Source organism: Chionomys nivalis, chromosome 24 (assembly GCF_950005125.1).
Source record: "Chionomys nivalis chromosome 24, mChiNiv1.1, whole genome shotgun sequence".
NCBI lineage: Eukaryota > Metazoa > Chordata > Mammalia > Rodentia > Cricetidae > Chionomys > Chionomys nivalis.
This window is the reverse complement of record NC_080109.1, coordinates 14,291,237-14,316,165: the sequence shown is the minus strand read 5'-3', so window position 1 is coordinate 14,316,165 and position 24,929 is coordinate 14,291,237. Positions and strand designations below refer to the sequence as shown.

The 24,929-nt window shown below is 43.1% G+C and overlaps 1 protein-coding gene across 4 annotated transcripts in view; it reads right to left on the bottom strand.

Annotated features, from left to right (window-relative positions):
- Veph1 (ventricular zone expressed PH domain containing 1) overlaps positions 1 to 24,929 on the bottom strand; it is a 186,065-nt gene that overhangs the window by 136,570 nt on the left and 24,566 nt on the right. For all 4 annotated transcript variants that reach the window (XM_057757263.1, XM_057757261.1, XM_057757264.1 and 1 more), the window contains exons 2-4: positions 21,661 to 21,946; positions 11,242 to 11,457; positions 3,931 to 4,105 (exon numbers count right to left, since the gene is read on the bottom strand). In XM_057757263.1, the coding sequence (XP_057613246.1) occupies positions 3,931 to 4,105; positions 11,242 to 11,457; positions 21,661 to 21,813 (544 nt within the window). In that variant the 5' untranslated portion in view covers positions 21,814 to 21,946. The remainder of the gene's footprint in view (positions 1 to 3,930; positions 4,106 to 11,241; positions 11,458 to 21,660; positions 21,947 to 24,929) is intronic.

Here is a 24,929-nt window from a genome sequence, read left to right as displayed (position 1 = left end):
GTCATCTTTGGCTGAGTCTGTGAGCTAGAAGGGAAACTGCTTGTTATGACTGGAGAAGAAAACAAGGGTACAAACATGAGGAGCTTGAGAAATGATGCTCTGTCTTGAAAGCTCATCACACCGAAGAACCAAATAGGCCCGCAAGATGTAAGTTTTCACCAGAAACAGTGCATCTTATCTCCTGGTACTAAAATACTCAAATAGAGGCAGGCTGTCATAACTGTTACCATCACCATCTTAGCTAATATTTACTGAGGTCAGACTAAGCTGTGGTGTTATGCCATTGTTTGGACATCTCAGTTTACACAGTAAGAAAGCAGGTGCTCAGCAAAATACAAATACAACCAATATTCAGTGGAGCTGGGATTCAATGGCAGAGGCTGCTTTGGGGTGAAATGGCTAGCATTTAATTCTAGTCAGCTACGTGTGTGCAAAATGACAGGGTGGGCATTTGTGGCTTCCACAAAGCCCTGTTCATTCACACAACAGATTTTCTGAGACCCAGTCCTTCCTAACTCTCCACTCACGTGGTTCTGTGGCAGTCCATTGCCACCTCCTTTTCTGGGGTAGCTCAGGGTCTCAGCAGATAACTAATATACGGTGTCTCCCTGCAAGGATGATGTGTCGGTTCAGAAACAGTCAGGTTGCCAGAGTTGGATCGAAAACAGAAAATCAGATTGGATATGGACTTTGTGTAATTGGTTTTCACAATGATGTGAGCCAGACAGTATGAAGGCCCATGCTCTGGGGGCATAAAAGCAAAGCAATACAGCAGAAGGATGCTTAGCCACAGCTTCCAGGGCCATCTGAGGCCCATGTCAAGTCAAGGGGAAGAATCCGTCCATGGACCATTCATGTGTCAACAAGGAGTTGTTCCTCTTCTTCCCATTTCTCCTTTCTTTCCTCTTCCTCTTTCTCCCTCTTCTTCCCTTCCTCCTTTTTCTTTTTTCTCTTCTTCGTTTCTCTTATTTTCATGCTTCTCTTCCTCCTTCTCCTACTTTTCTTCCTTGCCCTCTCCCTGTTTCTCCTCCCCTCTTCTTCTCCTCTTCCTCTTCTCCCCCTTCTTTGTCATCTTCATTAGCCTCCTCTTCTATTCTTCTTTCTCCTCCTCCTTTTCTTTAGCCTCTCCATCAAGTCATTTATACCAAGGTGTTTGTTACTTAAAGTGTTACTGCCCAGTAAAATGGAATAACAGGATTTCTGCTTTGCAGTTCTCTTGAGTAATGCTGATCTAATTTGTACAAGTGGATTAATTCAACATTTGACACGAAAATTGTCTGACTTTATTATTATAATGTTATTGTAAGTATTGTCATTGAACAGGTGACCGCTAACCTTTCTGTAAGAGTAGAAGTCCAGGAGAATGACGATCAGGATACTTCAGATCAAAGAAGACAGTGACGGATCAAAGACAACAGTCTAAAGATCAGGATACTTCAGATCAAAGAAGACAGTGACGGATCAAAGACAACAGTCTAAAGATCAGGATACTACAGATCAAAGAAGACAGTCACAGATCAAAGACAACAGTCTGACATTGAGAAGAAACTACATGTAATGAAGAAAGACCCCCAAGGAGTTCACGAAAGCTGCTCACTGGGAGCATCAAATGAAGACTTGCAGAGCAAAGAACTCACTACTCAGAATCCTTTCTGCTCTGCAACTCACATGCGCTGTGGATGGGGCTTTATAGTCATGACAGTCCTCCGAATCAAAACCCTCGATACGCAGACACAGCCATCCACAGGTCAAGTTACTCTGGAGTCTACGGCAATTTTCAGAGTGCCAGATCAAATAAGCCAAATCATTTGTTTATTTCAAATGCTTGCAGTGATTTTAGAGTTGATTTTTGTGTTTCAAAGATCTCTTTGTCATTGAAATAACATCCTAAAAGCCTCAAAATTATGAGCTAAACTCTTGGCAGCCTTAAAGAGAGGATTCATTCTTTTATATAAATCTATTGCTCACAAATCCACTTCCCATAGTTTTACAATGCTTGGTGCGTTTGTATTTTCTATGAATTTTTTTTCCAAAAAAATGTTTTCAAAGTGATAAAAATAAAAGATGGATTGCATTTCTGGACTTGCATCAAAATCAATCATATGTGAAGAAAATTAGCAATTTGATCCTGTGGCCAAAGGAAATAAGGTACAAGACCACTGACTAACATTAGTAGTGGCAAATCTTTACCGAGAAGCCCAGGCTGAGTGACATATCTGGGCAACTGGCAGACTGTGAAACAGACTGGCCAGGAGTCTCCTTAGGAGTCTCTGACATTTGAGCTTGAGGTGGTGACAAAACCTTTGTCCTTGGCAGGCACTAGGCATTCTAAGAATGGGGTGCAAGAGGGTTGGGGTGGGGGGTGGGGGTGTGAGAAGATGGCATGGGCCGGGGGTATGCAAAGAGGGACAGTTGGTTTCTGATTTCAGGAAAGGAAAGAGAATGCTTTGGGGTTTTTTTTAATTATAATTTTATTTTTTCAGCAATGGGCATTGAATCTCTTGTCTTGCTCATCTGGGCGAGAGGTCAACAGCTGAGCCAAACATCTGGGAAGAGTGTACTTCCTCTCTTATTGCAAACACAAAAGAACAACCTATGGTATCTGAAATAAGCAGCCTACTTTGGGCATGTCTACCAAGATGTAACCAAGGTGTAACATCAGGGGAAAAGACTGCTGTTCTACTGCCAGCGGCTGCCACGTGGAACTCTAGGTTCCTGAAGCATCAGGGGAGGAGGCACCTGAGGGCAGAGGTCACCATATTGACAGGGTGTCACAGAGCCTCTGTGTGGACCCTTCCGGGAGCAGAATCACATGGAGAATGCTACCACAGTGTGCTAAGCTGGGAAGTTGGGTCAAATGAACATAGACTGTGGGCTGACCCTGGGATGCCAGGCACAGAGCACATTTGGGACATCCTCAGAGACGTCAAGAAACCCTCGGACTAGGAGTAGAGGAGGACTCTGAAAGAAGTTGAGTCTGTGGGGTCTGAAGAAACAATCCATGGGCAGTAATGCCTGTGAACCTCACACATTTTTATCAATGAGAACTGGGACTATTTGGACACATATCAAGGCACTTGATACAGTGTCCTCTAACCTGAAATCCTTTCTTCAAAAAAAAAAAAAAAAGCAAAACAAGGTTTCAGATAGATAGGAGCCCACCCTCTACTCCTGTTGAAAAAAGGACTTATGTGGGGACTAGTTTGAGTTCTTTGATTCAAATAATGTAAGAATAAAGATGTCTTTATTTATTTATTTATTTATTTATTTATTTATTTATATATTTTGGTGGTATTTAATGCTCTTGTAAATTAGTTTCAAGTCACATTTGAGTGAGAGAAGTGATCACATATCTTCCTGTGTATATTATCTTTTGTTTTGATTTTTTTTAAAGACAAGATCTCACCATGTAGCTCCAGCTGTCTGGAACTCACTATGTAGAACAGGCGGTCCTAGAAGTCACAGAGATCCCCTACCTCTGCCTCCCAAGTGCTGGCATTGAAGGTGTGTGCTACCGTTCCTGGCTCTGGTATTTTATATAGCCAAAGATACTTCTTACTTTTGGAAATGAAAGTGAATGTGCATTTCTACGAACCACTGAGAGACCTATTGCAGAATGAGCTTTCCACAGCCGGAATTCGATGGGAACCGTGGGCTACGCAGCTCTCTGGACAGAGAATCATAGGATTGGCAGGAAGCTCATACTTTCTCAGAGAATCTAAGTACTTCATTTGCCAGGTAAAAAAACTTGCTCAGTTGGTCCAGGAGGCATTCTGGCATGGTTGGGAGTCAACCATCAGCACAGCAAAGAAAACAAAACCAAACCAACCCTAACTCTCCCCTTCGCGTGCAAGGCCTCACTCCCAGGAGCCATGAGCAACTCACTGGGTTCCTGCTAAGCTCATCCCCAGCTCAGTTCTTGCACTGTACCTTGGAGAATACTCTTTATTATCCCCTCGGTGTGATCAGCCAGGAGCTCCGCCTTGCTGATGGCAGCCAGGGACAGGTAGTTGGACATGTTCCTACACAGCTCCTTGCTGCCTCTGTGGAGGAATTTCACTGCGATGGGGACAGCTAAGACCATCACAGGGGTCCGGTTGTAATTCTGAGGAGATATAAGAAGGGAACAAACAAGTAACTCATTGTTCATTTGCTATCCAATCACCTCAAAAATATTTGCTGGACTCCGAGATATCGGCTGTGAAAACACAAGCCCTGCCCTGTTTCCACAGCATGCAGAACCCCCGGGTCTTATAGGAAGACTTAGGGGTAGTTGATAGCATTAGTTGGGGGTATGATCTGTGAGGTGCAGGGCGCTAAGAAGCACACACCCGGCCTAGAGGTGTAAAGAAAGACTTCTAGAGGATTGGGGGCCTTAGCTGAAACTGAAGGGATGGACTGGGGGAGCTGGGTGATGGTGAGGTAAATGCTGGGGAAGAAAGAGCCACTGTGAAGATGCAATGGAGAACGCGGTGAACCTAGGAAGCTGTGAGTAATTCAGTGTAGTGTTATGTGTAGGAAAATTGGCAGGAACTGGGAAGGACAACGGGCCTGGGTATCCGGGGAGGCTGAAGAGGTTGAAACTATCAGGGGCTGAGGGGAGGTACAGATCATCAGATGTGTATTGGAGAAAAGCAACCGGAGGGATGTTGACAAGCTTGATGTTTGTCTTCGAGAATCAATCAAGGATGGCCAGGTGCAGAAAACAGTATTTACACACGAATACTATTCACTCATAAAAAGAAAGAAATCATATAATTTTGAACAATATGAAAGGAAGCGGAGAGCAGCGTAAAGTGTAGTTAGCTAGGAGACAAAATGCAGATATTCCACGTTTTCACAAGTGTAGTTTAAAAAGGTTATCTCATATCAATAGGTGACCTCATCACTTCAGCCCCAGCTAAAGCATCCCTTCCTCTAGAGGTCTTTCTTGACATCCTCTGTCTGGAAGGGGATTTAAGGAGATCAGATGATGGGTGCCAAAAACATTTGCATAGGACAAGTGCTAATAGTTAAAGCTTGGCAGGACCAGTGACAAAAGTTCAAGGGGCAGGAAATACTGGTTGCCTTGATGTCATGACACATTACAGGAATTGACTGAAGCACAGGACACTCAGGTCTATGGACAGCTACTGTGTGTCCATGAAATGTGCTGAAATTTTAACTAATGATATTCAAAATAAAAAATAAATATAAGACTAAAGCCCAAAGACATTCAAGATTATAAAAATAATTCTCTCTTCTTTATTCTGTGACTCACCTTAAGGGTATCAGTTAGTCAATTAGTTGACTAACTAGGAAACAATTATAGATAAATTGTATATATTCATGACCACCATCCCAACCACTTAGGTTTGCTCTAGGCAGAACTGTTTTATATACAATGTGTTTGGGAGCTGACTTCATATTGCCATATCGTGTGAAAGGTACTTGTCGTTCCAACCATAGGTTATGCTTCCTACCACTTCCAACAGCGTTCTGGGTTTAGGGTAGACCCACAGTCAACATGGCAGACTGAATAAAATGCAATTAGGCTGAGAGATGACCATTGCCAACCACCCATGTAAACAGGGCAGACATGGTGGCATGTGCCTGTAATCCCAGCACTGGGAAGGCAGACACAGGAGGATCCCTGGGGCTTATTGTCTGATAGTCCTGTCAAATTGGTGAGATTCATGGACAGTGAGAGACCCTGTCTCAGAAATTAAGGGCACAGCAATATCAACCTCTGGCCTCTACATGCAGATGCTCACACACACACACACACACACACACACACACACACACACGTACACATGCATATAGCACACGTACACAAGCAGGGAGTAGGGTAGGAAGAAAGAAGATAGTATAGATGCACGGTGGTGGTTCCTGCAAACACAATGTATTAGGAAGGGCGTGCGACAGAAAACAGACTCTGGATTCCACTCTGGGCTTTGTCACCCTCTTGCTGGCTGATTACAGAAATGTCACCCAACTCTCCAGATCATTTGTAACACTGACTGTCATCACATTTTCCCACTGAGCAGTCTCTGATAAATATGTCTCAGGGCAGACACAATATCAACTGACTGGTAGAAGAAGACTTTCCAGGCTGCTCAGGGACCATTGACCTTGGAGAGAAGAAATGACTGCCCTCCAAATAGGGCATGCACTGAGTAACTGTCTAGGTTCAGTCTGATCAGATTATGGTCACTGAAGGGAAGCTGGGGATGGTGGGAAAGGATAATGGAATAGCAAATTCTACCTCTCCATCAGTAAATGTGTACTTCTCTTTTCTTTAGTAATCAGTTTCTGGGTTTCTGCTGGGGACAGCCACATGACTGCAGACAGCATTTTCCACCTTCTTTACCATCAGATGTGACCACATGCAAAGCTTTAGACAGTGAGATAAAGGTTTAATGTGTTCAACCTTTAGGCTACTATTAGCACCATGTGACTTGCTTTTTAAGTCATTATCCCCTTTATAATTTAGGTGGATCAGGACTTGGTACCAAGGACTGAAGCAGTTGTCTACGGCTGTGAGTTAGAAACTGTATGTAGAACAGAGAAAAGAGCAGCTTCTGTATCAGTCCTGGACTGACACTTCTGAATGGTTTGATGAGAGACAAAACTGCTCAGTGTAGTTTAACTGACTGTTCTCTTTAGGTGTTTGTTATTGTAGCTGAGCCTGCATCCTGACTAGAACAGTGCTAAGCCTGGATCGCTTTCATTCTTGAAGCATCCTCAGTAGCTTAAAGGGAAAGTTATAACGTTAGACAGTATGGAATATAACAAACCCTATAATAATAAAGACCAAAGAAGGAACACGAGGCCAAGGACTCATTTACAGTGGGAGACTTTCTTTGGTCAGATCAGAACATTCCTTTCACGATATCAAGGTACAAAGAAGACAGACCAGAAACCAGAGTCTTCACTCAACAGCAGAAGATCAGGTGAGCTCCAAGAGAGTTTGAGATCTATTCCATCAAGACCATGGTTGAACCTGCTTAAAATAACACGGTTATTCTACAACCATCTGTGATGACCAGAACATTCCATCTACCAAATTCAGTCTCTAATACCTGCTCGGAGTAACACTTGAGTACATATACCAAAACAGTGATCCATCTTCCTTTTGCGAATACACTTCAGACTGTGGGGTTCAGCAAGGTTAAGTGACTTTTTTCCACTTTTCTCAATTATGCTACATTGGCTGCTTCTTTGAATTCACTCAAGTTACTTCCATCATAGCAATGGATGTTACCCCAATCCCCGGCCTTGTCATGGGCTCTGTTTATAGCCACCCAATCTCTCCATCACATGGAGGCTTCTGACAGTTAAACTTTCAACAGTTAAACTTGTCGCTATAATGACTGGTCAAAGCCCTACCATCGGGAACATTCCGAAAGGAACTCCATGTCAAAGATACTTTATCCACACTAAGTCTCTTTGTCAAGAATAACCTGAAAGTAGAAAGGTACATGTCTTCTACTAGAGGAATAGATCTTCAGGCACTTTTAATTAATTAATTTATGTTTTTAGATGGAGTCTCACTATGTAGCTCTGGCTGTCCTTGAACTCACTACCTAGACCATGCTGACCTCAAGCTCACACAGATGTGCCTGCCTCATCCTCCCTAAAGCTGGAACTTAAGTTATGCACTATGATCTCAAGCTCATGTATGTGTAACGTAAAAAAAAACAAAGGTGGTGGCAACAGGAAGTGGCACTTGCTAACTGTGAGCACAGACACAGGGAGGGATCAGATGGCTGGAAATCATTAGTTTCTGTTTTAAGCTCTGGAGTGAGCTAGCCCTTGGCAGGAACACCGAAAGAGCGGGCCTTCTGAGCCAATCAGATTGTCTTCTTTTTAGAACAGTTCTGGACGCCTCTGAAGCGTGGATACAGCACAAAAGCACAACACGCTCCCCTCAGGCGTATCATTTCATCACTAAAAAACAAAGCAAACTTCCACACACTCAATTTTTCTCTCTTCTCCCCACTCATATAATTTGGAAATGTCTCAAATGAAACAAGAAGTAAAACATTAAGCAAAACGCAAACAGTTCATCTAAATTCTAAGCGATCACCACCAAAAACACTCTGGCTCAAAACAGTGTCTAGACAGCCCCTACCATATCAAAAGCCACAGGCACTGCTGACGACAACAGGATGTGAGCAAGGGGCTAGAGGCCTGGGTGACATTGACAAAGAAGAATCCCAGGGACCTAACAGATAGCAAACAACTCTGCCCCAGCTTCAAAGGCATCCCACGTAGTAGAGCTGGGCACAGCAAGGCATTTTATCTTTCGAGTTTGGATCACAGGACGGCTAATGGGATACAGGCAGAAAAAAAGTCCTGTGGTCACCATTCTACAAGAAACAAACCACATTAAGAGCCGCTGAAAACGCCGCAGCCTGTGACAGCGCTTGACCCTCAGCAGAGATGTGAGTGGGCTAGTGTGAATATTATCTTACAAGTCCCCAGCTCAGAGAACAAACGGGGGCAGGGCAGTGTGGAAATAAAGCTACTCCTGCGGACTGCTACCCCTCTCTGGAGACGCAGAACAAGAGGGCCTTGTTCCACGATGCCAAGGGTTCCATTTCTCAACCTGATTAGCACCATTTGAGCTCTTGGTAGAAACTCCCCTTTTGAAAACGCACTCTGGGAACCTTTCTGAGCCATTTAAAACTGGAACGGATATAGCAAAGAGACGAGATACAGATCTCAGGTGACAGGAACAGAGAGGCTCCTCTGCCCCTGGGGATTGAATCCAATTGGAGCCATAGAAAAGTAACAATCTCAAGAGATGTTCAACTTCATCTATTAAAATAGGGCTCCTTGGATGTTCATGCAGCCTCATCAAGCAGACAGGCAGAATGCTTGATTCTTACAGGTGGAACTCTCTAGAAGTCTGATTCACACCTTCATCTGGTTTTCCCAGTGGGCTTCTTGACAGGTGAGAGAAGGGAGCAGGTCTGTTGATTGTCCCCAACCTCACATTTTATTCTCCTGTCCCAGAACCACATCCAGAAGTCCACTGGAGAGAAGTCTAGTTGCTAAAGAAACCACAGGATCATTACTGCCTCCGAACCCATACATTACATTATTCAGTAAATACTACCTGAGTTCCTACTGTTTGCCAAGTGCTATTGTAGGTGCTGGGACTACCTCAAAGGAAAAGCAAAACAAAATATAATTTGTGGAGGATAGAGACAGGCAAACGATCACCATGAGGTGTCATTACTAAATTAACTTGTTGCAAAGGGTTGAATGGTGGGTTGGACGATGGCTGAGTGGATAAATCATTTGCCACACGAGTGTGAGGACCCTACTGAGGGTTCATCAGTTCCACGTGAGAGCTGGGTAGGTGTGGCAGCCTGCCTACGATCCTAGCACTTGGAGGTGGAGACAGGGGCAAGCTGGTTAGCTCTGGTTTCATTAAGAGATCCTGCTTCAATAAATAAAGAGCCGTGGAGGGAGATGCCCAAGGTCAACCACTCGACGCACACACCAAATACACACAGGCAAGTAGCAGTAAAAAGAGCATATCGTATGGTATCCTGCAGATGATAATATCAACTGGAGTTAATGACCATGTGGTGTTTCTTATTTCCTCAGTATTTTTTTTTTTTTTTTTTTGCTATATGGTCATTTATTCATCACAACAAAGCCACAAGGAAATTACTCCTATAATGTGTACTTAATGGACGAAGCAATAAAGACACAAAAATGTTAATTTGTCCAAGATCACCCTAAGGATAAATAATAGGGGATTTCTTGTTGAGGAACCTTCTAACTTTATACAACCAGTTTCCCCCATAAGAATTCCAAAGGAAACGCTGAGCCATCCTGGATCCTGTTTCTCAAAGTCTTCACATGGTACTGACTGGGGAAGCCTACACAAGCAGAAACCAAGTGCAAGCAATGAGGCTAGACATTAGGTCCTTTTACAATGCAGAAAAACACACGCTTCCTGATTTGCGGATTCTTTCTAGCACCCTTTGTTCTCCTTGTCAGCCATCTTTTATTATTTCCCTCTTCATAGGCCCTCCCAGAGTGTTAGCTGAGAGGAGACAGCAGATAATACAAAGCTGATTGAATATGACATCGGGTCTACAAGCAAGCAGTTGAGGAAAAGTGACTGCCCTGACTCGTACGATGAGGTCAGAATCAGGTACTCTCAATTCTTTAGAGTTTCATTCTATAGTTATAATACCCCTGGCCACGTTTTCATCCTCATCTGCCCTCGCGAAGTTCATATTTATTTTAGAAAGCAGAATGTCTTGTTTATCTCTCTTTCAGGGGTTCTCCAGGAGATGGGAAATGACTGAATCCATCTAGTAACTTGGTCAGAGGAATCTCCTGGTCCTGAGTAAGTTGTGGTTTGAATTTGGTGCTCCACATCTGTCGAGAGCACCTATAGAGAGTTTTGTAATGAAGGTCCTTCTTCGTGTTCATCCACCATCACTGGTCTGTAGCATAAAATTTTAACATGTTTGTGTCCTGGTGGCAGTTATCTGGGACCTTGTTTCTGTTGACCTACAAGACTGTGGATTTATTTGCTAGCTACGGACCGCCATGTTTCCTGATCGCTGACTGAACTGCAATTGTTCAAAGTAAGTGCTGCACATGCCCCATCCCCTCGATGTCTCGTAGTTTCAGACAGTAGGTGTTGTTGCTCTTAATTTACAAGGGGCAAAGCAGAGATGTAAAGAAAGACACGGACCTGCATATCTCTCACATGTAGAACAGATGGGTATTCACAGCACACAGGAAAATAGACTTCAAGTGAGTTAGATAGGCTGGAGAGACGACTCAGCAGACAGAAGCATTGGCTGTGCAAGCGTGAGGGCCTGGGTCCAAACCCCTAGCACCCACATACAGAGCTGAGCATAGCTGAATGTGCCTGCAGTGCTGATCTTTGGGCTCACTGAGAGACCCCGTCTCGAGAGAGTAGAAAGTGAGGGAGAAGAGCGCCCCCTATCTTCCTTTGACCTCCCCAAGCATGCTTTCATGCTTGTTGAGGTATTATTTTGCATTCTTTATAGTATAGCTCACAGGGACACAGCAGGGACTCAGTAGGATTTTTCTCAGTTTATTAGTGAGCCACCTGCTGGTTTACTCTATCCGGGGTTATGGTGTCTTTTTACAGTATCTAAGAGGCACAGAAATTGCCTCTCAGTTCAGAGACATCATGTGTTCACCATAAGCTGCCAACTCCGTATCACATTGCCTGCTGCTGGCGCAGCGACATACCTGCAAGATGCAGCTCATGATATCAGACGCGATTTTCGCATGTGGAGTATCTTCGTCTTTCCCTGCGGGTCTCAGGTTGTGCTCCAAGCAGGAATCCCACAGTCCCACCAGGGCCCTGGCATGCTTTTCAATGGATTCCGTCTCTCTGATGGCCGTCGTGATCCTTGTGATACAGATTTCAACCACTGCCTGGTCATTATTATTAGTTTGGTAATCCTATTCAGAAAGAAAACCTTCAAGTTAATAAGCACTCGAGAAAGTTGTCCTTGAAAAGGAAGCTACGTAGGGAGTTGTTTTGAAATGCTGTGTGTTGCTGTGTGCTAAGGAGTAAGACTGTAAAGCCCTTTATGGTCAGCCTTCCTCTTGCGGAAGAGGCAGAACATACATCCAAGCCCCTGCTGTCCGTAATAAAATGGAGGATGACAGCTGGCCAGAGGAGCTGGATCATTAATGTGCAAGCAGGTCACTCTTCAGGCTATTTCAGTTTCAAGTCCCTCCAAGATAGAAGTTACTTTTTTCAGGGATGGTTTTTTAGTCAAGTGCACGAGAAAAAAAATTCACATTACTTTGTAATGTTCCCTTATTAGCTCTTTCCCAGACTCCAGTAGAGCACAATGTTTCATTTCCTCCTCTTCAACTCAAAGAAGTAATAACACACCCGGTAAGTTTTTCCCACTCAAATTTCCTTCCATCTTCCTGTCTTAATTACCTCCCAGATACGTCTCCATCTTTACTAAGGAAAAATAGGATCCCTGAAAATTTTCAAATGTGAAAAAACAAACGTGCACAGCAAAAATGCTTATTGCTTTGCGTTGGAAGCTGGGTCTGACTAAACACCACCACGGGAGTCTCACAGGGCAGGCAACTAGAAGCAGGTGAGCATTCAGAGGCCCGCACCGCCCCGCTCTGTTGGCCGACTGGGAATTCTCACTCCTAACACAGTTTTTCCTGTTATAATGAGGTCAATAAACATCTCAGACCTATATCTACACTGTAATCACCTGCAACCCAGATTTTTTTTTTTTTCCTCCAGAAGGAGCAATTTTCTGGAGCAAAGGACAGAAATAATTTTGAGGCTCCCACTACAAACTACTAAACGACCTTCAAGAAAGCCCTTACTAATTTAAACTCCAGTTGGCTGGATGGAAACTTAATATCTTCATTGTGCTTTTGCAGGAACAAAGTATTTTTAATTTTTACTAATTTGATCAGAGGAAAACAGTATCTCATTACTGTTTGGTGTTAGGCACTTTCTTGAATCAAAGTAAGGATGCATATCTCTGTGTGTTTATTGGCCATTTGTATTTCCTCTATTGGGGATTGGGCAATGAGTGTCAAGTCTGTTTTTCCTTACTTGACTTCATTTTCTTTTTGATCCTCCTCTGGAACAACATATTTTTTTCCTACTAAGGATATTAAGGCAACACTGGAGTTGTTAGTCTGCACACGCTTCATCGTTCCTTTTCAAAGCTGAGTTTAGACAGTTAGATCAATCAAGTTTTTCAGTTTTGTATTTTTTTCCGGTTGTGGAATAATCTTTTTGTACACCATGAAGATGTATCACTCTGGTTGGTTTAATAAAAAGCTGAATGGTCAAGTTTCAGGATGGTAATACAGGTTATGACAGAAATGGTTTCAGTATAAAACTTTGGACTAAGATAGGATAAATAATACAGTACTTTCTCCAAGTTTGCAAATAGAAATAGGTTGGGCATTGTAAATGGAACTCTTACTTGACAGTTGTTCTTATTGTAAATAGTTTTATAATGTTAGAGTTAAAACCTTTCCTTTTTATTTAGAAAAAAGGGGGAAATGTTGTGGATTAATTTTTTTGTGCACTGTGAAGATGTGTCACTCTGGTTGGTTTTATAAAAAGATGAATGGTCAGTAGCTAGGCAGGATTTTCAGGGTAGAGAGAATGTTGGAAAGAAGAAGGTAGGGTTGCTAGTCAGATGCAGAGAAAGTAGTAGGTATAGGAGGAGAGGTAACGTGGCAGGACACAAATTAATAAAAATGGGTTAATTTAAGTTATAAGACCTAGTTAGAAACAAGCCTAAGTAATTGACGAAGCTTTCATAATTTATAGTAAGTCTCTGTGTCATGATTTGAGAGATGGCTGGAGGGACAGGAAAGTCCACCTACATTTTCCTTCTAAAATTAGAAACTTAAAATATTTAAATTTTTGGATTTAAATCTTTAAAAAGTTTTTCTACTTTATGTGTGTGAGTACATCTGTGCAACACACGAGTGCCCAAAGAGGACAGAGAGGGTATCAGATCTCCTAAATCTGGAGTTATAGATAGTTATGATCTGCCACATGGGAGTTGGAATTTAAACCTCAGTCCTCTGGAAGAACAAGTGCTGTTAATGACTGAGCCATTCAGTTCCAAATTTTTATTAATTTAAAAGATAAGGCATAGCTACGGGACTAGAGATGGAGAAAGCAAGGTTGACAATGAAGAGCGGAGCCCACTAAGCCCTGGTAGCCCCATCCCTCAGCCCCCAGTTCCCTTCTCCAGCGGAAACATGTTCCCAGTGCCTGTGTTTTTACAACGTCATCCTCAGCAACTCAGCAACCATCCACCTTCTTTGTGTGTGAATCCTTTAACTGCATCTTAAACATAATTTGTTTTTAATGTTTTTTTTTTTATGTGTGTAAATAGTTTGCCTGCATGTATCTGTACAACACTTCTATGCCTGGTGCTCATGGAGGCCAGAGGAGGGCACTACATTCTCTGGAATTGGAGTCATGGATGGTTGTGGGCTACCACATGGGTGCTGGGACCTGAACCTGGGTCTTCAGGAAAAGCAGTCGGTGCTCTTAACTTAGCTCCACCCCTCACAAATGATGGAATGTACACAGATAGATTGTCAGAATAATGTGATAGTTGATTAAGATTGCTGGATATAAAATCACCAAAGTAAGTTGTATTAAGGGAGTCATGAAAAGGCTAAATGGTAAAGCACTTGCTGAACTAATGACCTGAGTTCATCCCCGGAATTCACGTAAAGTGGAAGGAGAGAATGGATTATAAAAAGTTGTCCTCTGTCTTTCACACACATGCTCTGGCATGCACACTCCTCCCACATCCATCACACCCACAGCAATAACAAATAAAGTGATTGTGCTTTATTCACCTGGAAAAAAGTAGAAAAGACATTAAAAAAAGAATGCCATCTTTAGCCCTAGCTAAGGACATAGTGCTTTAGTTTAGAAGACGAAGCACAGTCCTAAACAGGGCTCTAGCGGGTTCAATTCCTAGCACGCACATGCGAGCCCACAACCAGAGTTCCGGAGAAGGCAGTGCTCTCCTCTCTCCTTCATGAGCACCAGGCATGAAAGTGCAGCACACGCACGTGCAGGAGGCAAAACTCAGGAGAAGCAAACCACACAATTTTGTTTCGAAGAAGTCTGAAGCAAGTGGATGGTAAGGTTGCGTCTTCAGAAAAGAAAGCGCTGCCATTGTGGTGCTCATTTTTCTTTTTTCAAATTAGGTTATGGATACAAAGAATTTCCGGTCCGCATTTTGTCAGAATCATTCACGAAACGTGACTATCTAAATGTAAAATGCTTAGAGAATAAGAACAAACTAGAGCAATTTGGGGTACACTTGTCTTACCAGGCTCACACAGTAAGGGACCCACTTCCCTCTGGAATACTAAAGTACATGCATAAGTGACAAAGAATCAGTCTAAGAACTGAAAAGGACATTAAATACCTGGGAGGAGGGGAGCCAGGTGTGGTGCTGCACACCTGTAATCTTGAACCTGAGAGGCTACGACATCACAATCTAGTTCAAGTATATTTGAACTACATAGTGCTAGGCCAGCCTTACTCTGTAAAGTATGGCCATGCCTCAATACCTTTCCTTACATTAAAAGAGAAAGAAAATAAATAAATAAATAAATAAATAGAAACAGTACTTTATATAAACCCAAGAGATGAATGGCACATGAGCAGATGAAAAATAGTCGCCCTCACTTGTAAATGAGGAGGTGCCGATTTAATTAGAATTTGCATACTGCTTCGTTAAACTTATTTAAAAGAAGTTTTAACATTTGATAGATGCGGGAACTAATGAAGAAAGCATCATACACCCTTCACATTAGAAAGCACTTTGGTGCAGATTATAATACTGGACGTACAAAGATAATCTAAATCCAGTTGTTTTACTTCATACTGAGAACTTGAGAAGTGTATGTTCACCAAAATAATCAATGGCAATAATGTTTACTATAGCACTATTTGAGTAGTGAGGGTCAATCCAAAAGAGGAATGAATAAGTAAACAGTGGTATGTTCATATAAAATTTGCTACATAAATGAAACTGCATTACCAAGCTAGATAAATTAAAAACTGCATTAAAGCTAAGAAAGCATTTATATAAAGTTTATTTTTTTTCTAGTTTTTATAGACTTTGAAGGTTCTCAGTATAAAGAGAAACAACTGGTTTTAGAGATCTGTGTATTTCAGATATTGTGATACACACCAAAGAACTTTAAATTTTTTTCTAGGTTTTAAACCTTATATAAAAGTTTAAAACTTTCTACTAATAATATTTTATTAAGTCAAGCATTTCTAATATAGAATTTAAAAAATACATGATTGAGTACCACAGTCCAACTATGGGTTAGCTTATGGGGCTAAGGGAGGACAATTGTATTAGAAAGAAATATATACAAGCATTTCAATTGTGCCAAATTCCTCCTTCCTCCCTTTCTCTCTCTCTCTCTCTTTCTCTCTCTCTCTTTCTTTTCCTCGTTTTATTGTTACATCTTTTCTAAATATAATATTTAATCAACTTCCAGAATAAACTGTATTTGGCTCATATCCACTTCCTCTGTCTCTCCCAACTTCTCCCAAACCCATCCTTACCTCTTCACCAGCTCCCAACTTTGTGTTATCATTTTTTAATTTTTTTTGAAATAACTTCATATTGAGGACTGGAAATTTGTCTCAGTGTTAAGATCTCTTTTTTCTGTTGCAGAGGACCCAAGTTCAATCCCACATATTCATATGATGATTTACAACCATTCATAATTGAGTATCAGGCGTCCAATCCCTTCTTCTTACCTCTGAAGTCACCAGACATGCATGTGTTATACGTACATGCAGGCAAAACATACACAAACATAAATAAAATGAATCAAGGGTAAAAAATCATTGAGATGAATCTGTGGTGACAACATACTCATGGGTGTGGGGCCATCCGTGGGAGCATGGTTGAACTACTGAGGGCCGCACCCTTAAAGAAAAACTGAGTCTCCCTCTCCCAGAAGCCACTAACTGCAGATAGCCCCTCAGTTAGGGTCAGGGCTTAAGAACTCCTCCCCTCCTCATGCTGGAATGTTGACTGGCTTGCTCTTCACCAGTCTTGTGCAGGCGATCATAGCTGCTGTGAATTCATGAGCCCAGAAATTGGTCATGTCCACAAGATAATGTCTTGCTCTCATTCTGACTGACCCCTGGTTCTTACAATCTTTCCCCCTCTCTTCCTAAGCCCTGTGGGGTCTGGGATGTGGTGATACAGATGCACCATTTTTGTAGGTGTCTAAGATTTTAGGTGAGGTGATATTGTGTGCCCAATTTGTTCCACTGTTTTAAAATATCCCATGGATCAAGAAGGTACTGAAAAGTAGATGACTGGATAGAGAGATGATCTCACTTTACTAAGTTAATAAGAAAGAAAGCTAATTATAAAGGTAGTCTGGAAAGGATTTGGAATAAAAAGACAAAATTAAAGGCATGTTTGGGAACTTAGTGGGACATTCCAGTGAAGAGTTCAAAGCAAAACAGGAAGCGAAATGGTTGACAGCAATGTGCTAATTGGTAGAGAAAGCGACCACCAACTGGGGCCTGGAATCCCAGTAAGGGCTGATTAGCCACCAACTGGGGACTGGAATCCAGTAAAGACTGATAACTCTGGGGGAAGGAACTGAGGCTGCCTGGCAGATGCTCTGATCTGACAACACTTGGAGTGATAGCTAAATATATTTGACAGAATCATGATGTCTAAGAGGCAGGATTTTGTAGCAAAAGGGTCCGAACACAAGACAGTGCTCGCAATGGTTTAAGTGTAGTGTAACCCACTTAAGAAATGACCTGACTCTAAGATTTGATCCACCCCGAATGTCTTAGAATGTCCCAGGATAATTGTGGAAAACGTGTGCTATTGCTATTAAAATGGTATCTTATATGCAGAACACTTTATCTGATGAGCATTTGCAATGGCTCTGAGCAACTGGCCCAAGTATAAACCATGATAAATCACAATAATAAATTAAGATGATCCCAAGCAGGGATCCAGAATGTTGAGAATGTAGGTGGTACTTGGAGCTACAACGAGGTATTCAGCAAGAACTTGGACTCAAGATTTCTCTTTGAGAATTGTTGTGGATTATTAGTTTAAGATGTGTTACATTTATTTATGCTCTGGAATGTTTGTTTAGTGATGCAAAGATGTGTTGCGTTCTTTTATGGTGCATTTGTTTAACTCTGTGAAGCTGTGCCTGTCTGAAACACCTGATTGGTCTAATAAAGAGATGAACGGCCAACAGCTAGGCGAGAGAGGGATAGGCGGGGCTGACAGGCAAAGAAAATAAATAGGAGGAGAAATCTAGGAAGAAGAACAAGAGAAGTAAGAAAAGGAGACGCAAAGGAGAATGCCAAAGGCCAGCCACCTAGGCACAGAGCCAGCCATAGCCTAAGAAGGAAAAGAAAGTTATATAAGATAAAGAAGAGTAAAGAGTCCAGCAGTAAAATGTAGTTGAAGAGAAATGGGATAATTTTAGTTAGAAAAGCTGGCCAGAAACAGGCCAAGCTAAGGCTGGGCACTTATAGGTAAGAATAAGTCTTCTCATGTGTTTATTTGGAAGCTGGAGGTGGGCCACAAAGAGAAAAACAACAACTACAGAGAATGAAATTACTGAGGTCTATTTGTATGGACGGGATTAGCGAGCTCAGGAGGGGCCTCTTAGCGACACAGTCTGGAAGAGATTGCACAGGTGAGCTGGATGTTTTCCCCTGAAGTGAGGTTAGGATATGGCAGCAATAGGGGAGGGTGGAATATAATCAATAATAATATCCCTTCTCTAAAAGTCAGAGCAGAGACTTGGGCAGAACAACCCCCAAATGATGACATATGAGTTATCATTTTGTTATAAATCGATAAGTGATTATTGTAATTTATATCAAAGTTGTATTTAGATAGCACAATTTGTATAGCTTCCCCTACAGACTGACGAATTGTGTTTTGCTGACCACAGAGTTACGGGTTTTAAGCAGGATGTGAGGGGGTAGAACCATTCCCTGACATAGACACCTTCCTTATCGCAGGAAAACCCACAGATACTAAAAATACTAAGCTGGAAAGAGAAGTCATAGGAGAGACCTGATAATCGTTTTTCAGATGTTTGAAGTTTTTCTCATAGGAACTGAGGCCAATCTCAATGGCTGAGAATAGAGACAAGAACAAAGAATGAGTAAAATGTTTGAATAGTAGGATTTCTTTTGGGTAAAAGGAGGAACATGCTATGTCTTAGTTTCTTTTCCAGTGACTGTGATAAAACCTCTGACAAAAGCAACTAAAGGGAGAAGGGCTTAACTTGGTTTACAGTTCCAGGGCCCTGTTTGTCATGGCTAAGGGGTTCTGGTGCGAGGAACTTGAAGCAGCCTCATCCAGCTGTATCCAAAGTTGGGAAGGAGAAAACAATGAATATTCGCGCTCTGCTAGCTTTCTTCTTTTTGGTAGTTAGGAACCCAAGCCCAGGGAATGGTGACAACCATTATCAGGGTGGGTCTTTCCCACATCAATCAGTCTAATCAAGCCAGTTCCTCACAGACATGCTCAAAGATGAACTTGATCTAAATGGCTCACACGTGTGCTTGGAGGTTTGCTTCCTAGCCGATTTCAGATCTTCCAACAGTTGTTGGAAGAGCTGTGTCTTTGTCAAGATTCTTGAGTCTTAAGCAACAGTGTAAGTCTGGATAAGCATAAAAGGATGGTGGTGGTGGCACTAGATGATGCACAGACTTGAAGGCAAAGTGGAAGTACCTGATCTCAGACGAAAGAGGGAACATGACAGACACAGCTTTAGAGAACACAGAACCAAGTACTACCTGTTCAGGCTACTAACAACAAGATAAATCACTTCTTGCTGATTTCTTTCTCAGAACTACTGGGGAACTAACTTCTAAACGCTGAGCTTAGATGAAGGATCTTGCTCTTTCCCATCCTTCCGTTGATAGCAGACTAGGAACAATCCACAGGAGAGGCCTTGCTGAAAGCCCCATCAAAGATTGTGACACAGAGTTAACAAGGAGAAATCTAAGAGGGTGGAATAACATAAGAACAGCATTCCCAGCCTCACCATTGAGCAAGCAGAAGTGGCCATTTGTCCAGAGTGCCAAAGAGGAGATCAGTGCAGAAAAGATGTTGGAAAAGGCAGCTCAAAAGGAAATGTCTAGTTCTATTCTTGAAGAATTGAGAATAAGAATTAATTACTCTGATCCAGGGTCATCAAGAAAGGGGCAACCTGCAAGGGAGACCTGGGTCATAGCATGAGAATGTATTTAACACAGACAATAGGTAAGTCAGCCAAGATGGCACAGCAGACTAACAGGAAAGGCAAGGGAAGAGTGACTGGCACCAGTTCCCTAAGCTTGACACGTGTAAACGGTAAGTCGCCATGGTACTTCTGCTCCTTGGAGATCAGTAGAAGGAGTCAATGAGACCCAAGTTAAGAAAGAAGAGCTTGGAACTGTTAGCTAGGTGGGATGTTCGCTAGAGGACTTGGTTCCACAGTGCTGCCAGCCTCAAGTTGCACCCTCACTGAATCAGTGGAGACATATAACAGGCTCCGGTCCTAAAGTCCTTCATCTGACATCTATCTGTATGGCAGCGTGAAGGAAACCAAGGAAAGCATAGGCTACTAGTGACCTCTACTGGAAACAGCACAGGCTTTCGGGACCTTAGTCTGAGTAGGTTTGTTTTTCCAAGAAAGACAAAAAGCAATGACATATTCAGCCAGTTTATTTCTAGAAGAGTGAATGAGGATGGAATGGAAACAACACAGAAACACTACCCAGAGAGTGCAAACGTACTTGCAATACTTTGTCTTGAGTCAGATGAAGTTGATTAATGGTCTGGGAAAAGTATAAACATGTAATTGCTGTCAAAGAAGAATGTTAGGGAAATGTCCTGTTGGCTGATGCGGGGATTGGTACTTTAAGAGTAAAGAGCAAGGGCTGGAGAGATGGCTCAGTGGTTAAGAGCGCTTGACTGCTCTTCCAGAGGACCTGAGTTCAATTCCCAGCAACCACATGATGGCTCGCAACCATCTGTAATGAGATCAGATTCCTTCTTTGGGTGTGCATGAAGACACAGCACTCATACACACAAAACACATGAATAAATATATCTTAAAAAAAGAGTGAAGGACAAATGAATATGATGACAGGCGCGTGGAGCGAGCCTTGCGGCTTGTCGGCGCTCCTTTCAAAAGTCTTATGGAAGAGTCTGCTACATGTCAATGTCGCGAGCCCCACACCTTCTCCCTCCCAAGGGGTGTCTGTGCTTAAGCATGGGCAAACACTATTGAGTTGTGAGCATGTGGGCGTGACAGGCGTTTAGTCTGAGGTCTTTGACTAATCTCAAGGAAGGTCTGAGCCCAACCAAGAAGGTCAATACCAAGCCACACTGGGTATTGCACACATCTCTGCTTTGGGGTGTGTTTTCAGAATGTATAATTTTGACACGGAGGCAAAACAAAGGAGGGGGAGGCTCGACTGGGATCTTAAAGGTATGTGCCCATATTTGGGGCTAATCGCGGAATTGAATTAAATGGATACTGGAGGGTAGAAAATGAAGCAAAGAAAAGACTTTTTTTTTTTTTTTTTTTTTTTTTTTTTCAGAGAGCGAGGCGATGCATAAGTAAACAGAACCAGCATCATCAGGCCCTGGGCGACTGTCATTTCTGGCAGCAGCGCCCCGGCAGTCCGCGTCTCGGATTACCAGTGTGCCAGAGGTGTCACCTGCCTTCTTTCATTATTCAGCCGCCGCCACCCGCCCGCCCTGCTTTGTTTGCTGATGTAGTTGTGCAGCTTGGCAGGTCTGCTTTCCTTAAATTTGTTACCACCCCTCTTCTCCGTGACATTTCAAGGATGTAAAAATAGCCCCCAAAGAATCCATTTGTGAGACTTCCCCTCTCATTTTCCATTTCCAGCATTCAGGTTTCTGTGAGGGGGCGAAAGCTGGCCTAAGATAATGGCTTGTTCAGTTTTATTTTTCTAAGATACCAATTAAGCCACACACTCCACAAACCACTGGCCTTTCCCCTTTCCCTTTGCTGGGAGGCGTATAGTCTTTGGCTCTGAGATTGGCCACCCGAGAGGTCTATTCTACCGACCAATTTACTTACCAAAGATGAGCTAATGACTTTAATCTGCTCCAAAGCTTCCGTCAGGCTGTCTTCAATCTCAGCATCATCTAAAGAGAAGAGGTCCCCAGCTCTGGAGAGATCCTTTTGTCCCAAAACCAGTCTGAAAAGCTGATGCATTGTGGGTTGGATCATTTGGCTTTCTGTGGACCCAGGGCCATGTTCAGCTATCCAGGGCTAGAGAGAGAAAACCATGCTGCAGTAGGTACACTTCATATCCCAGGAAGGGCCATTATTCTTCAGACTTTGGGGTCTCCTTTGGCAGTCTCTGTAATGGAAACAAGTGACACAATGTGGACAGTGGCAGAGTGGCAGATGGTGTGAGCTCAGAATGTGACCTTGGTAGCGGGGCTGGGAGGGAAGGGAAACGCAGAGGGGGAGGGAAATGGGGTGGAGGAGAATTGGAAACACGTTCATAGAGTAATTAGCTCTTGTTCGGTGGTATTTGAAGGAGCTCTTTCTTTTCTTTTTTTTTTAATCTCAGAAAATTCTTTCTTTCAGAGAGTATCAGGTTTCTGCAGACTTTAATTGGAAGCTTTGAAAGAGAAACACAAGACTCACACACATTTTCCTGGTGTCTTTCCTACACCTCCTCCCCACTTTGCTCCACGAGGGAAAGAAGTGAAAGAGCAGCGAACAAGTCTGGAGCTGGCTAGATCCTCGGCAAGCAGCGCCCACGGGAATCAAGCGCAGTGGAGGACAGCATAGGAAACACCTTTCAGAACCCACTGCCTGGTGCCCATTCCTCCAGAACCTGACACAGAAACTTTGATCCAGCTATGATCCAGCTATGTGGCAACAGAAATCCCCCTTCCTTCTGTCTACAAAGTTATCTCTTCAATTCAAGCCAGTGCACTCTCCAGTCAAATAGCAACGAGGTAAAGGGCTCCGCCTCGGTATGTGGGTTAGGAAGATTTCTACTGAAGTTGAACTTGAGTGCTGACATTGAACACGATAGTACTGCAGCGCAGGCTAAACAGGAAGGTCTTTGGGATCAGGTAGCTTCCCTCTGTTACTCAGTTGGATTAATACAGTTTCATGTCACTTCTCCGCCACGTAACAGTTCACAGAGAATAGAGAAAGGGGACAAGTTGGGTACCTGGTTATTCTCTTCAGTTCCCTTCCGGAGCTCATAAAATTACAGAGTGTTTGCATTACTAGATACTTTAGCTGTCGTTTGGAGGCCAGGGGTGTTTGATGACTTCCCCAAGGTTCCTCAGGAGCCATTATGGGGCTAATCTCCTGTTTTGGGGTGAGCAGACTTTCACCACCAGCTGCAGTGAAGTGTAATCCCTTCATGCATGCCAGCAACTTATAAATGCAGTCACTTTCTCAGAGAGTAAGGGCCCACAGTGATGTGCTTAGCAAGAGCAGTAGGTGATTCTGGCCATTATTTCAGTGCGAATGAGTTCCCTGGAATGAGAGGGAGAAGAAAGAGGACCCAATGGTCCCTGGGGTATCTCCCCTGGGAGTTACTGTTATGGGAACACCTCTCTATGCTGTATGCAGCCTTAAGTTCAAAATCCTTACTCTCTGTTTACTGTGACATCTAGACACAAGCCAAACCTGTCACGGGATGTTCAGGTCAGTCTATCTGGGGTATTTCAATTACTTATGGGCTATTTTTAAGGATTTCAATGGCATTATGATCTGTTGATGTACAATTTTTGTACTATCTTCCAGCTTTCCCTCTGGCCAGGGAAACAGGTAGACTAACACACACCAGATCTCCACCTCTTCAGCAGCTACTCCAAATTTAATTCCCAGTCTCATCTTGAGCTCTACAGCAGACCACCTGACAAGCACCAACTCACAGAGCCTTCATCTCCAATACACCACACAGTTGCTTCCCTCTTAACCCCCTGCCCCTCCCTCAACTGCTCCAGTCAGGGATGCAGGCAGACTAACTGTAGATTGTCACCTCTCCTTCTGTTCCTGCAACCCCAGTGCCCCAGCCTCATCCCGAGCCCTGCCACAGATCAGTCCTACTGCCACCTCCCTGTCCCCTCCTCCCCCCTCTCCTGTGTAGATCCTATAGTCTTCTCCTCCCTACCTCCCTCCCCAAACTATTTGCTTTGTCCCAGACCCCTACTCCAGCAGACACTCCTGGGAACCCACAGGACACTCAGATGAGGCAAGTAAGTAGGTTGAAATGCAAATTTTCATCTCTCCTTCTATTTCTCCCAGCCCAATCCCTCAGCCTTACCCCCAGCACCCTCAGCTCTACAGAAAACCTTCTGCTCTGGTCTCTCCTCAATCTCTGACCCCATCCCCAGGGGACTAACTAAACAGGTCCTGCTCAAGTACCCTGCTTTTTTTCCCTCCTGTGAACACCCTCAGCCCACCCCAACCTATCCCCATTCTGAAATGTCAGCCCCCAACACGCATGAACACATTTTACCTAGAACCCCCAGTACCCACACCTATAAGGACCCCAGAAGAATTTCCTGCCAGACAACATACAGCCACTACATTCTCCTAAGGATCAGAGAGGGCAATAGAAACCAAGGAACAAACTGTCCCATCTACAAAACCAAGACCAGATATCAGCATCCAGAATTACAATCGTCCCTATCCCTGATGCCCAGGATCCAGTGTCTGGCACAAGCAATAACAGGACAGAGTCCAGCAATCCTGCCAGAGCAGGCCCTGAAGAATCCGACATAGCTGAAGCACACAAGAAATATCTTAAGACAGGCTTTATGAATATGATATTTTAAAAAGGAAACGAATACATTCCTCACAGAAGTCTATGAAAACACAAATGAAGAGTTGAAAGGAAATGAATGAAACCATTCAAGACCTGGAGGTGGGAATAGATCAATAAAGAAAACCCAAACTGAGAGAAATCTAGAAATGAAAAGTTTAGGAACTCGGATGGAAAACAAAGAAGCAAGCTTCACCAACAGACTATGAGAGACAGAAGAGGGGTCTCAGGCACTGAAGACACGATGGGAAAAATGGATGTCCCGGTCAAAGAAACTTGAAATCTAAACACCTCCTGGCATTAAACATCCAGGAAATCAGTGACACTATGAAAACACCAAGTCTAAGAACATGAGGAATAAAGGAAGGAGAAGAAGCACAGGTCAAAGGCACAGATATGTGTGTGCGCACATGTGTGTATGTATTTACAAGTGGATATATGGATAAATGTATAAATCCAATATATAAGGTCTATTGCCCCAGAAAACCTTGACTAATTTAAACATCTATTTCCCAAACACAAGGGCACCCAATTTTTTAAAAAA